This window comes from Hyperolius riggenbachi, chromosome 3 (genome assembly GCF_040937935.1).
Source record: "Hyperolius riggenbachi isolate aHypRig1 chromosome 3, aHypRig1.pri, whole genome shotgun sequence".
Taxonomy (NCBI): Eukaryota; Metazoa; Chordata; class Amphibia; order Anura; family Hyperoliidae; genus Hyperolius; species Hyperolius riggenbachi.
Genome location: NC_090648.1, coordinates 57,753,850 through 57,769,366, shown reverse-complemented (window position 1 = coordinate 57,769,366; position 15,517 = coordinate 57,753,850). Strand labels below are relative to the sequence as shown.

General features: G+C 41.4%; 1 protein-coding gene across 1 annotated transcript in view; it reads right to left on the bottom strand.

Annotated features, from left to right (window-relative positions):
- The window catches only part of LOC137562117 (zinc finger protein 883-like), a 55,392-nt gene that overhangs the window by 16,474 nt on the left and 23,401 nt on the right, over window positions 1-15,517 (bottom strand). The window contains exon 2 of the mRNA XM_068273451.1: window positions 4,586-5,593. Within this exon, the coding sequence (XP_068129552.1) occupies window positions 4,586-5,593 (1,008 nt within the window). The remainder of the gene's footprint in view (window positions 1-4,585; window positions 5,594-15,517) is intronic.

Here is a 15,517-nt window from a genome sequence, read left to right as displayed (position 1 = left end):
TGATGGTACAATGTGCCGGCAAAAATATCTAAATATCACCTGTTTCTGTTTCACATGAATGTTGGAGAGAATGCAGGGGGTCGTGGAACCCTACACATATGGTGTGAATGCCCATATATTCACCCTCTTTGGCACAATATATCAGGTGCAATATCCAGGTTCTCAGGAAACATGTTTACACTATCCACACAACTAGCAGTTTTTTAATATAAGTGTGCCTTTTCTTCCATTGCACTCCCAAAATGTAACGCTTTGGAGGTTACTGTTATAGTTATAGTTGTATTTTTTTTATTATCCTCATTATAAACACAAATTGCCTGTTATGATAACCTGCACTAAGTACAGCTATACAAAAATGTAATGAACTGTTTATTTTTCAAAAGGCATGGAACCAAATTGTAATGCCTTTACATGACCAATGTGTTGTAATTCATGTTTTGTTAGTATGCCAATAAAATATTTGTACCGTATTTTTCAGCATATAAGACACACTTTTTCTCCCCCAAAATGGTGACAAAAAGGCCCTGCTTATATGACAAATTAAGGGAGTCACCATCTTATGAATGCCTACTGATAGGAACCGCTGACCTGCAGCGACATCGTGGACTCCCTGTAATGTCCCCCCGTGTATCTCTGTGTGTCTCTGCTCCCCTGTATATAATTAGCAGCGTCAGGAGCGAGTCTCACCTAATCCATGGCTCCCTGTGTGATCGCAGACCTGCACAGCTCCCCTAGTGTTGGCTTCTGCTGATCGCTTCATCAGCAGAAGCCATTGCTAGTGGAACTGTGAAGGAGAAAAGGTCACACTGGGTACAGAAAGGGACACACTGGGGACAAGAGGGGACACACTGGGGACAGAAAGGGACACATAGGGACAGAAGACGACACATGGGGACACGGGAGGACACAATAATTTACGGAGAATGACTACAAGATGCTCCTGGAACATGGACACACCAGATTTAGTTTATTTTTTCCCTGTTTTTGCCCTCTAAACTTAGGGGTGTCTTATATTCCATAGTGGCTTATATACCACAAAATATGGTAAGTATCAAGTTCTTTATTGGTTACCCAAACTTCTGATGTTCTGAATTATTTTGAATGTACTATTTTGATGTAAATGTGCTCTCTCCCAGTGTCAGTACCATAGCTGTAAATGTAAACATGCAATATAATCTTCCTAACATCACTTGACCCACATGATATGTATTATGTTACTATATTGTGCAGCTTCCCACCTTAAATGACACCCTCTCTGTCTGGCACCGCGGTACAGAAGGTGCTACTGTAAAATCAATTGGACAGAAATGTCATCATGCCTTTGCTAGGAATTATATATTATACTATATTAATGGTGTCCAATTGATTTTACAGGAGCACCTTCTGTACCAGGCAGAGAGGGGGTAATTTAAGGTGGGAAGATATATATACATTACATTTTTTGTTGCCCCAAGTAGCAAACAATATATGGCCCTTCTCCCCCCTGCAAGTCAGAGGCCCTTCTCTGCATATGCAGCCAAAGGTGTCCCCTCCCCAATAAATATCCCTTCAGTATAGGAAGTTCGTCCAAATTGCACCCCCAGCAAAGACAGTAACATCCAGTATAGTTAGACAAGGTGTCTCCCCAGTTTAAATAGCCACTCCCAGTATAGGTAGCCCAAGGTGTCCTTCCACCAATCCTCCCATATAGGGCATTGGTGTCAGTGGGTACGTGGGTGTATCTATCTTCTTGAAATCAGCATGAGAGCAGCACAAAGTAACCATGTGGCACACTTCAAATGCAGGAAATGAGCAATGACCTCACTTCCACAACAGCAGTGGCCACTGTGACAATCTTTCCTCTGTTTTCATTACTGCTGATCTGAGGTCTGTGTATGAATGATGGGGGGGGGGGGGGAGATGCAGCAGCCATACAAGTAGTAGACAGGGAAGCCCTGGCAGCACGGGAGGCCCCTGCTGTGGCATATATGACGTTTCACCACCACCAAGTTTTTCGGAGCACCCTGCTGCCGCACAAATTCCAGGCCGTGGTAATTACTAGTCCTCCTCTGAGTTGTAGCAACTCAGAGGGAGAAGTAATTTGGGAAGCGGTGATTTCCAGATCCCTGTATTACCCTTGCATAATAACATTATGTCTATGGTGGTGTCCAGGTTAGAGGCAGTGCGGGCACCAAAATGACCTTCTTCACCTGCTGTGGGTGAGCACCTGCTTGAGTGGAGGAGAGAGATGAGGTGGAGCCAGCACTGCAATTCGGGTAATTTATTCAATCAATAAAAGCAAAAGCACTTACAGTCAGCAAGGTCGGATGCAGAGCGGAAAGGTGGGCGCCAGGTCTATGTCCCCCTGCGGATGTCCGTTTCGCGCCGCTGGCGCTTGTTCACCGCAATGGTGAACTCTCCCCATTGCGGTGAACAAGCGCCAGCGGCGCGAAACGGACGTCCGCAGGGGGACATAGACCTGGCGCCCACCTTTCCGCTCTGCATCCGACCTTGCTGACTGTAAGTGCTTTTGCTTTTATTGATTGAATAAATTACCCGAATTGCAGTGCTGGCTCCACCTCATCTCTCTCCTCCCCACAAGTTTGCCTGCTACCTTATAGCCTGTGCACGCTCTTTCAAGGGAATTACTTTGCCACAGTCTTATGCTAGGAGTCGAGTCCAGTCCCCTGTTGTAGTTTTGAGAGTGCTAGAGTCTCATCTTCTCTACCTTCTACCAACGAGCACCTGATTGAGTCTCCTGGACCAAGCAGCACCCTTGTACCACCACACACAGATATACCAGTGAAAAAACAGAAAACTGGAGCTATCACAATTATTCAATCAAAAGAATATACAGGAAGACTGGCACAAGGATTTGGGCTGCTCTCCCTTCCTCAGATGCTCAGTCTTCTGTCCCAAAACATTTTTGTATGCTCTGTTGATTGAATATGTGGGATAAACCAGTTTGGTGAGCCCTGTTTTGGTGTATTTTTTAATAGACAATGCTTTAGCAATCAGTCTAAAGGCCCACTTCAAAGAATAACAATGCAAACAATATTTCCAGCAAAGCAAAATACTGAAGAAATGTCAGGTTTTATTGAATTAAACTTAAAACACATTAACAGATCAATCAATGAGCAGATAAAATCACATGCATGCAGACTATTGTAACTCCCCCCACCATTAGTCACAAAGACGAAAATAAATCAACTTTAAAATTACATAATTTTCTTAAACCACACACCTCTGTACACATATAGAAATCATAGATAATCACATTCAATGAATGCAAAGTAACCAATTGTAAGATACATTTACAGATAATAAACATAACCTTCTGGGCAGGATGCCTGACTCTGTGCAGGGCAAGAAAAATGGGCTGAAAGTGGTATACCCGATGCAGTGCCAGGCATACCATCCAGGAGCCCTCCTCTACCCTCGTTTGTTCTCCTCTGCCCCCCATTTATCCTCCACTAACCCCCCCCCCCCACTCCCATGTGTCCTCTTGTGTACTATGAGAAGCAGCAGCATGGCTCACCTAATCAATGGCTCCAGCTGCAATCACAGGCCTCTCCTTTCCTTCACTGCACCTCTAGTGCCGGCTTCACAGCAGATTGCAGCTGTAACTGTTGATTAGGTGAGCCATGCTGCTGCTTTGCATAGTACACCTTAAGGGGGGGAGTGAAAGGACAAATGGGGGTTAGCAGAGGATAAACAGGGGGGCAGAGGAGGACACACAGGGAAGAGGAGGACACATGGGAGACAGAAGGGGATACACTGGAGACAGAAGGGGACAGAAGGGGTTATGAAAATAAATTGGATCACTCCATGCACAGAAATGCACCAGAAACTGAATTCCAGGGAGGTTAAAGGACCACTATCGCAAAAAAAAAAGTAAGTACACATGCTTATTAGAAGTACAATAGCTGTCGCTAACAGTAGGTAATATAAATCTGACAGACCTGACAGGTTTTGAACTATTTCATCTCCTCATGTGGGATTCTCACTATCTCTTTTATTCTTTACAAAAGCATTTGCTAGAAAGGAGATACGCATAGATGCTGACCAGCCTCCCTACCTGAGCACCTGCCATCCAGTTAGTGCTTTTGAAAAACATAAGATTCCCCTATGAGGAGATGGATCCTCTATCAGATCTGTTAGATTTTTACAAACTACTGCAAGTAACAGTGGCAGGAAAAATATTTTTAAAGGTATTTTACACTTTGAAAATTGCACATTTTATAAATATGCATACACATGGATTTCATTTTTTGTATGATAAAGGTCATTTAATAGTAAATAAAACACTGATTAGATGGATTTCCTTATAGAATTACTGTCTATTATGCAAAAAATGTAAAAGTATATTTAGTAATCAGTTAGGTTTTAGTGTACTAGCTGATCAAAGTTCACCTCATCTGCAGTTTTTTGTAATAAATCACCATAAACATGCACTTTCTGTGTATACTGCACATAGTTTCTGAAGCTATATAAGCTTCTGAAATGCATATTTAAAAAATAAACTTTTATAATTAAAAGTAATATTCCCGTGATATTACATCAAAAATGTTCAATGAAATTAGTTCACAGGCTCACAACCACTCACTCATGTATCTTCTGATGACTTCTCAGATGGAACTGGTGTGAGAAACTTTTGCCACATTCTGAGCAACTAAATGGCTTTTCTCCTGTGTGAGTTCTCTGATGGTAAGTAAGACTTGGCCTTCGTGTGAAGCATTTGTCACATTCTGTACATTTAAATGGCTTTTCTCCTGTGTGAGTTCTCTGATGCTGAGTAAGATTTACCTCCCTTGTGAAGCATTTGTCACATTCTGTACATTTAAATGGTTTTTCTCCTGTGTGAGTTCTCTGATGCTGAGTAAGATGTGCCTCCTGTGTGAAGCATTTGTCACATTCAGTGCATTTATATAGTTTCTCTCCTGTGTGAATCCGGAGATGAATGTTGAAGTTTTTTTGCGTTCTGAAGGACTTCTCACATTCAGAGCAAGAAAACGGCTTCTCTCCAGTGTGAATCCTCTGGTGAGCTAAGAGGCTTGATTCTCTGGTAAAACATTTCCGGCATTCAGAGCAAGAAAACGGCTTCTCTCCAGTGTGATTCCTCTGGTGAGCTATGAGGGTTGATTCTCTGGTAAAACATTTCTGGCATTCAGAGCAAGAAAATGGCTTCTCTCCTGTATGAATCTTCTGGTGTTGTATAAGGAATGACATTTGAGTGAAAGATTTGTCACATTCTGAACACAAATAATTCCTCTCTCCAGTATGAATCCTCAGGTGTGCTGTGAGGCTTGATTTCACAGCAAAGCATTTCTGACATTCAGAACAGGAAAAAGGTTTCTCTCCAGTATGAATCCTCTGATGATCTTTCAGGCTTGATTTCACAGTAAAACATTTCTCACATTCAGGACAAGAAAATGGCTTCTCCCCGGTGTGACTCCTCTGGTGTCTAATAAGATGTGATGGATGAGTGAAGCTTTTCTCACACTCTGAGCAGTGATGCGGCTTGTCTCCTCTGTGACTCATCATGGGCTGCTGGAGATCCACTTTGTTGTCAGATATTTTCAGAGTAGAGCAGGAATTCAGCTTTTTATCACACCTGCAATTAAATAATTGTATGTTATTTTTACACATTTTAGGCAAAGTACGAAACGTCTGTTTTTGTTACGTACTTTGTCTCTCTCCTCTCCTGTTATGTCTGCAGCTCTCTTTCTCTTCCTTACTTTAGTTTTTCAGTAGTGCTCTCTTGTCTGTGCCTCTGCTTTGCTTTGTCAGCCTCACCAATGGCTGGTCTCTTCTTTAGTCTCTGACTCTATTTTCTCACAGAAATCATGCTTATTTCTTGCTGCAGTAGAGCATTGTATCATGACTCTAAACTTATTTTTTTCTGCATCATGGCTTTTCAGGCCCCTCCCCCTCACTAGCCTTGAGGCAGGGAACACACTTGACTGTTTAAGTGCTCGTTTTCTGCACAGAAAAACTGAGAACTCATGTTAATCAATGGGCTAGTTCACACTTAATATGTTGTTCGCACGCAGAAAAAAACCTGACATTCTGCATGATGACTCCGCACATTTTGTCAGTTTTCTCTATCAATTACATCAGCTGCTATGAAAAAACGTGCACGTTTTCCTGCATAGAAACACACTTGGGGCTTGATTCACAAAGCAGTGCTAACTGTTAGCACGCCTGTGAAAACCCCCTTAGCACGTCTAAACAAGCTTTTCGCGCATAAAACTTTACGCGCGCAAAACTTTATGCGCGTAAAACTTTACGCGCGTACCGCACAGAGCACAGGGCGCTCCGTGCAAAGTGCCCATTAAAGCCAATGGGACTTAGCGTGCGTAAACCTTTGCGCGCGTAAAACTTTGCGCGCGCAAAGTTAGTGCGCGATCTGATTGAGAAATCCGGTGCTAACCTACTTAGCACCCTGGTTAGCGCGTCTAAAGACTTTAGACGTGCTAAGTAGGTTAGCACCGCTTTGTGAATCAAGCCCTAGGTGTGCAGAAAAAGTATGCAGAAAAAACGCGCACAGAAAACTGAAAGACAAGTGTGTTCCCTGCCTCAACTGCCAAAAACCAACTGCCAATTTCCCCTGCACACGTCCAACTTTTCTCTCCTCTTTCCTGCTCATGGGCTCCCCCTGGCAGCACCTGAAGGCTCCTTCACAGCAGCAATTTCCACAAATAGTAAATATCAGCATGCATGCACCCATCATCATCATCACTAGCCTCACTGACAGCATAGGTATGCAGCTGTTACAGTCAAAGTGTGAAAAAAGCAGGCATTCTATACAGAACCGGGTATTCTACACTTTGTCTGAACGATTTCAGGCATTCTATAGCATGCCTAGGCAACGTACGTAATGAAACAGACATTTCGTACTTTGCCTAATCGCTTCAGGCATTCTAAAGAATGTCTGATTTTGTACTTTACCTGTAACATATATATATATATATATATATATCTATATATATACAGTATATATATATATATATATATATATATCCTACTAATATAATAAATGGGAAAGTTCGGATGTTTGGATGTTTGGATGTTTGGATGTTTGTTACTCGATCACGCAAAAATGGCTGAACGGATTTGAATGAAATTTGGCACACACATAGTACATTACCTGGAATAAAGTATAGGATACTTTTTATTCCCATAACCAAAAAGGGGGCAGAGACAAATACAAATTTCACTGGAAAATGTAAACTGCAGCCATTCTTACACTGTTAATGGTAGGGTTCCCAAACTTTGCACAGTTGGTTACTGGGTGACAGGCATTCATATTCAGAAAAGTGGATGGAGTCTATAAAAGCCAATCAAAATTAACCTATTGATTTTCAAAGGGAATATTTACGCTGCTGCCATTCTTGCACTGTTAATGGCACAAGCCTCAAACCTGGTACAGTTGATCGTTGGGTGACTAGGGTTCAATTTCAGAAAGGGGGTGGAGCCACAAACAGCCAATTAGATTTGTTTCATTTCAATCCAAATTATTGATGCCAAACACCGCAAAGATCACAAACTTGGTAATTGATTAATTTGTGTGTTAGGGTTAGAAAAGTAGGCACAGCCAACACCAGCCAAATACATAAGCGGGCAACGCCGGGTCATAAGTGGGCGGAGACAAATACAAATTTTACTGGGAAAATGTAAATTGCAGCCATTCTTACACTGTTAATGGTAGAGTTCTCAAACTTTGCACAGTTAATTACTGGGTGAATGGGATTAATATTCAGAAAAGGGGGTGGAGCCTACAAAAGGCAATCAAAAATTACCTATTGATTTTCAAGGGGAATATTTACATTGCTGCCATTCTTGCACTGTTAATGGCACAAGCCTTAAACCTGGTACAGTTGATCATTGGGTGACAGGGGTTTAAATTGATAAAAGGGGGTGGAGCCACAAACAGACAATCTTATTTGTTTCATTTTAATGCAGGTTATGGATGCCAAAAACCGCAAAGCTCACAAACTTGGTCATTGAGTAATTGAGTAATTTTGTGTTAGGCTTAGGAAAAGTGGGCGCAGCCAACACCAGCCAAATATATAATCGGGCAATACCGGGTCATCAGTGGGCGGAGACAAATATACATTTCGCTGAGAAAATGTAAACTGCAGCCATTCTTACACTGTTAATGGTAGGGTTCTCAAACTTTGCACAATTGGTCACTGGGTGACTGGGATTAATATTCAGAAAGTGGGTGGAGCCTACAAAAGACAATCAAAATTCACCTATTGATTTTCAAGGGGTATATGTAATTGCTGCTATTCTTGCACTGTTAATGGCACAAGCCTTAAACCTGGTACAGTTGGTCATTGGGTGACTGGGGCTCAAATTTAGACAAAGGGGTGGAGCCACAAACAGCCAATCAGATTTGTTTAATCTCAATGCAAATTATTGATGCCAAAGACCACAAAGCGCACAAACTTGGTCATTGAGTAATTGTGTGTTAGGGTTAGAAAAAGTAGGCGGAGCCAACACCAGCCAAATACATACCCGGGTAATGTCAGGAAATCAGTGGGTGGAGAAAAATACAAATTTCATTGGGAAAATGTAAACTGCAGCCATTCTTACACTGTTAATGGTAGGGTTCACAAACGTTGCACAGTTGGTCACTGGGTGACTGGGATTACTATTCAGAAAGTGGGTTGAGCGTACAAAAGCCAATCAAAATCCACCTATTGATTTTCAAGGGGAATATTTAATTGCTGCCATTCTTGCACTGTTAATGGCACAAGCCTCTTGCACTGTTAATCACCTGTACCTGGTACACTTGGCCATTGGGTGATTTGGGTTCAAATTCAGAAAATGGGTGGAGCCACAGCCAATCAGATTTATTTTATTTCAATGCAAATTATTGATGCTAAAGACCGCAAAGCTCACAAACTTGGTCATTAAGTAATTGTGTGTTAGGGTTAGGAGAAGGGGGCATGGCCACTGGCGTAACAATAGGGGATGCGACCCCTGCTGCCGTGGGGGGGTCCGGGGCTTCCCTAGAGCCTGCTCACGGACTTTTGTGAGGCAGGAGGGGTCGCAGCATAAGAGGAGAGCGTGCCCACAAATCGGTGGGGAGGGGGGACATTCCCCCCCCCCTCCCTCACCTCAGGCTCTCCTCTCTGTGATCCCCCTCCTGCAATTATTGGTGGCATCGGGCAGCGGTGGCAGGCAGGCTGAACACATACCTCCTTCTCGCCGGAGGTCTTCCGATCACTAAGTGCTTCACAGAATTTCCTGTGTAAACAGGAAGTTCTATTAAGCACTTAGTGATTGGAAGACCTCCGGCGAGAAGGAGGTATGTGTTCAGCCTGCCTGCCGCCGCTGCCTGCTGCCACCAGTAATTGCAGGAGTGGGAGCGCAGAGAGGAGAGCCCGAGGTGAGGGAGGGGGGTATGTCCCCCCCCTCCCCACGATCTGCGGCCACACTCTCATTTTATGCTGCGACCCCTCCTGCCCCACAAAAGTCCCTGAGCGGGCCCTAGGGAGGTGGTAGGGGGGGGCCCGGATTTTTTTATGCAGGGGGGCCCGGAGATTTCTAGGTACGCCCCTGAGCGGGGCCAACACCAGCCAAATACATACCCGGGCAACGCCGGGCGTCCAGCTAGTATATATATATATATATATATATACAGTATAATACAAACCGAGGAGCGTGCAGGAGACCAAGGACACTGGGAAGAGAAGAGGAAGGCTCTATAGAACCCAGAGCCTTCCCTCTCCTTAGATAAGTATCTGTTTTTTGTTTTATTTTACACTTCAGATTCACGTTAAAGGGGAACTGAAGTAAGAGGTATATGGAGGCTGCCATATTTTTTTCCTTTTAATCAATACCAGTTGCCTGGCAGCCCTGCTGGTCTATTTCTCTGCAGTAGTATCTGAATAACACCAGAAACAAGCATGCAGCTAGTCTTGTCAGATCTGACATTAATGCCAGAAACACCTGATCTGCTGCATGCTTGTTCAGGGGCTATGGCTAATAGTATTAGAGGCAGAGGATCAGCAGGAGGGCCTGGCAACTGGCATTGCTTAGATGGAAATAAATATGGCAGCCTCCATATCCCTCTCACTTCAGTTGTCCTTTAAGTTATAAAGAAAAGTCTTCACAGCCTGAACACAAGAACAGATACAATATGATCTCATAATAGGATTACTTTTACACAGTAAAAACAAAACATTATCTAGATGTGTACATTGAGGCCCTGTCCACAGTGCTTAGTTGTGTTGCATAATAATTCAGCATGTCGGTTCCCTGCCCATACACACGGATGTTCACTCGGATTCTGCGGAACTGAAATCTCCACATTTCCGGTCGGTAATCGTAATTTTTTATCAGAAATTGGAAAATGGAATTCCGATTTACCGCAACTAAGTCATTTTAGCCCAATCACAGAACTCAGAAGCATCAGACAATGCAGAATTGTTCCGCAAAAATTGGATTACCGAAGTAATTTTAGATTTTTTAATTTTTTTGCATTCTCTGATGCAAAAAAAATACAAACACAATACTCCTCAGAAATCGGAAAAATGGAAAATGAAAAATCAGAAAAAAAAGGAAATTGGAAAATCGGAAATTGGAAAAAAATAAATAAAAAGACGGAACTTTTGAAATTTGGAAAAAAGGAAATCAGAAATTGGCATTGGTGGAAAGCAGCATTTCCTCAGAGTCAGAAATGGGCATTGCCCACCATCCCTACCCATACAGTTCCATGGGGCTGGTCACAGTACTGCATTGTGACTGATTGCATTATTCTAACTTGCTGCATGCAGGCTTTGTGTTATGGTCTATGGCCAGTCTCCATTGCAGTTCACACTCATTATAATGCATTATTACGTGTGTGTTATTCAAATGGCTTCTGTAAACCTAGCCTACAGGAACAATTTAGCCTAAAATCAACAACACAACAGACATAAAAGACACACTGACAATTCCTTTCCAGAGAAAAAATCAATTCTAACATTGTAAAGATAAGGAAACTAAATAGAAAGATGACTAACGTTTTCATTATACTTATGGTATATTTGGAAAGTTCCAACATATTTCACATCAGTGGATACATCACAAATCTATATACAGGAAGCAAAGCTTTGTGTATATGTGGCTTAAGGTGCCCATACACTCGTCAGATTAGCAGCAGATAGATCATCAGATGGATTTCTTATCTATCTGATGTGTTTTTAGAACATTTTTTACTAGGATAGAATTCCAATAGATTTCAGTTTGAAATCTATTGAAATCCGATCTGATGGCATTTTTTTGCCATCAGATTTCCATTAGGGCCAATGCAAAATGATAAGCAATCTCATCAGATCGACCTAGATTTTCCATCCTGCCAGTTCAATGGAAATCCATCAAAATCGATCGAAATCGGCCGTGGATCGGTCGATTGGCCAACCGATTTGCAATCGATCAATCGATTTTGATCGATCGGTCGGCCAGAAAATCGGCTGAGTTTATGGGCCCCTTTAGGTTCATTAGATTGTAAGTGTATTCTTTGAGCGCATGTACAGTGCACATATACAGTGCTATAAAATATTTTGGCACTAAATAAATAATAATAAAAAAAACAATAATAAATGCTGATGTATACAGCGGGAGAATGGAGAGGACCTAAAGGATGCTGAGATTCAGATCTGTCTAATAATATGCACTAATGAGTAAGCTGTCTAGGCAGATAGATCTGCCTTTTTTGTTTTCACATAGCCTACTCCTGGAGCAGCACCAGTGGCAAGACACGATATTACCTCTTATTCTCTCTACATCCTTCTATTCTCCTGAGAATACATACAATATGAAACAAAGGTATCATAAAAAGTGGGATACTCACAAAATCAGGCTAGAGCCCACAAACAAACAAGCACTTTCAGGTAAGTCACAAATGACCACCTAAAGATAAATTCCCCACTGGGGTTGTATTTCTTAGGGTAAGGAGAAGGCAACAGAAAAGAATAATAAAAGGTTTAAAAACAGTAAAAAAAAAAAAAAGGTATTTATCTACTTATTTGACAAGACTGATGCTAATCATTAAATAAAGAGATGCATTTATATACTTGACAGAGATTGGGCTTGATTCACTAAGACAAATAGGATGCCTTATGCTACTTAACGCGCCTTATCAGAGATAACGCTCCTTATCAAAGTTAACACACCTTATCAGGGTAGCATAGCCTGCTAATTGGCAATGATGAGAGCTCCAGTCATCCTGCCCTGAGCCCCTGCGGGTTCATAGCATTCTCTATGCTATTCTGATCATGTTACCTTTGATAAGGACTGTTATCTCTGGTAAGGTGTGTTAACTCGGATAAGGCATGCTATTTGTCTTAGTGAATCAAGCTCATACTATCTTCACTGTTTCAGTGATGTCTTCCTTATTTCTAAAGTCAACAAAAAGTGTATGGAAACAAGTCAGAGAGTAGAAGCATCTGTCCCAGCCTTGCAGACTTGTCTGCAGACAAGTCTACTATTGACATTAGTAATCAGGACAACACCTTTGAAATGGTTCATCTAGCGAGCCATGTGCATGAATAAACTTCTATTTCACTGATTGGTGTCTCTCATCTGAGGTAAGTTTATCTCTTTTTATTAAATTGGTTTACATTTTTCAACATTCTTATAGAGCGCCTCCTCCCTAGTCCCTACCCTAAAGTACCTAATATCAAACTCATAAATATAACTTATATTTCATTTAAAAACACACATTAAAGAAAGAAAAATACCACAACAAAAAGAGAACAAAAATGCAATTAGAACAAGGTTGCAGCTGAGGAAATCAGAAAGGACATAGTTACCTTGCAGGACGTAGTATTGGGCTCCTTATTCCTGTTGTCTCTCTGTGATCTTTCTACCTGAGTGACTGATGTTTGGCCCATCTTATAGTCACATCTCCTCCATTCACTAGTATGAGGTGGATTTTGATTGGATAAAAAGGGTTCATTGTTATCAACAAAGGGTTTATTTACAGTAGTGTTAAAGGACAGTTTCTAGACCTCTTTATATCAACCTAACCCCCCAGACAGGTGATAACTTCATTAGCATTCCACAAAAGAAACTAAAGCAAATGAAGGGAGCTGATCCAAGCTGGAGACTCTTCCCTAGCATAACAATAGATGTAATTACAATGCATAGGCCTGTAGAGGATGGGCAGTTTCTATGTTCTCCACATGTGGATTAATATGTTTAGTACTAAATTCACAGATTTAGAAAACGACTTTCCCCAAAATATTATCTTGCTAAGAATCTTACATGAAGAATCTTACATGAATATGTGTATCTTAAATGGTATCTTTATTTTTATTCACTTTCTAAAAGAAATATAAAGAACAGTTATTACTTCTCATACATTCCCCTTAGAAGAGAATTGCTGCTGATGGGACACTGGATGGTAAGAACCAGACTGATGTGGATATAAATACAAATGCAAGTGATAATACAATGCATGTTGTATTGCCTGGGATATCCATGCAGCTTTTTGTTAAGGTTATTCTTGCATTTGAATCAGTTTTTACTCTATAGTACTATGTGAAGTGTCATTATGAAGTAGTTAGATAACTTATCAGGCTATTAAACTGCTCTTTTTTTGTTATAATGAATTAAGATTGAAAATAGTAAATCATACAAGTCTTAAAAAACTAGATTTAACCACTGGAACAAGAAACTGTACAGTTTTTTCACAGACTTTTTTGGCAGTATAGTATAAAATAACATTGATTGTTAAACTCTGCTGCCAGTCTACATGTAACTATGTGTGCAGAATGTCTGCTGATTTGGGAATGTATTTATTTTTGTATAAAACAGAGACTTGCAACAACTCACGGTAGCATTTAGCATAAACTGAGATAAATAGGCTGAGAAGAAAACCACACTCTGTGGGAAATACCTGAAATCAATTGCATTTCTATGTAGTAGAACCTCACCTACCTCAAACAAACAATGCAAATTACATTAAAAGTCCACGGGGGGACATTGATCATGAGTGTCTGAGACAAAATATTGGTAGGTTTTTAGAAATCCATGTAGAACGGTCTCAGACATCTTAAGAAATCACTAGATAATGCAGTTTCCTTCTTAAACTGTGGTAAAATAGGAGGAATCTGGAAGGTTTCTTAGACAGTGCAGTGTGTGAGAGAGATTGTTGTTGCTGAGGTAACCAATACATCTGCTGTATTGCATCAATGCCCAGCACTGGAATGGTTAAGCACAGAACAGCTTCACAGGACACCTGGCAGCAGGAAGGAGGAGCAATTCACAAATCATGTCAAGTTTACATTGCTGCACAAGATGTAGATGTGCTATTAACCACTTCTTAATCTGTGGCAATTTAGGGATGGATTTGCACTGTTCTTAACTGTGGTGCTGTTCTAGAAATTCATGCTAAGCTGCCACTGTTAAGTAGGATTTAGTAATCTTCTTATTACCATGCAGAACTGTCCCCCTGCTGATTAGCAAAAATCTATTAACCCTTCGCACTCTCGCATGCTAATGTTCAAACAAATGCATCCACAGATTCACTCATCCAGGCACAACTGTCATCCATCCTTACAGCTAAGTTAAAAGCCGGGGTTTTAGTTCACAGAAGAATGCATTCTTATTCTTATTCACCTATACTGCGCAGAGGTACCCAGGTAAACATAGGTGTCCTAACTCTGGCCCTGTAACATGCATAGTGCAGACATGCAAACACATTAATTGCATCAAACCTATCAATGGTTTAGGAGCACACATCCTGACGTCCTCTCCTGGGACAGACAGTGCATCTTACCAATCGCACAAGGGAGCTAACGTTATGTGTCCATGTGCACCATGCACATACACCAGCATAAGCTGTGTGCATGCTGACAAACATACAGGGGAAGGAGGGAGTGCACTGAATTAAAACCCTAGCCACAGGGGTCAGTAACAAGAAAAAAAAAACATATATCCAGGCACATCGCCTCTAGTTAGGACGTTAAATAAATTATTAAGGAAAGGGAGGTGCTAAAGGGGGTGTGGCTAGTAAACAGCAAAAATCTATTAACCCTTCGCACTCTCGCATGCAAATGTTCAAACAAATGCATTCACAGATTCACTCATCCAGGCACAACTGTCATCCCTACAGCTAAGTTAAAAGCCGGGGTTTTAGTTCACAGAAGAATGCATTCTTCTGCGCAGTATAGGTGACTAAGCATAAGAATGCATTCTTCTGTGAACTAAAACCCCGGCTTTTAACTTAGCTGTAGGGATAACAGTTGTGCCTGGATGAGTGAATCTGGGAATGCATTTGTTTGAACATTTGCATGCGAGAGTGCGAAGGGTTAATAGATTTTTGCTGTTTACTAGCCACACCCCCTTCAGCACCTCCCTTTCCTTAATAATTTATTTCATGTCCTAACTAGAGGCGATGTGCCTGGATATATGTATTTTTTTTTTCCCCTGCTGATTAGAACTGTTTAAGAAGAAAAAACTGTCAGTAATGCTTTGATAAATCTGGCCCCACGTACCAAAAGAATACACATCATGGTGTTTACAGGATCTGTAGTAC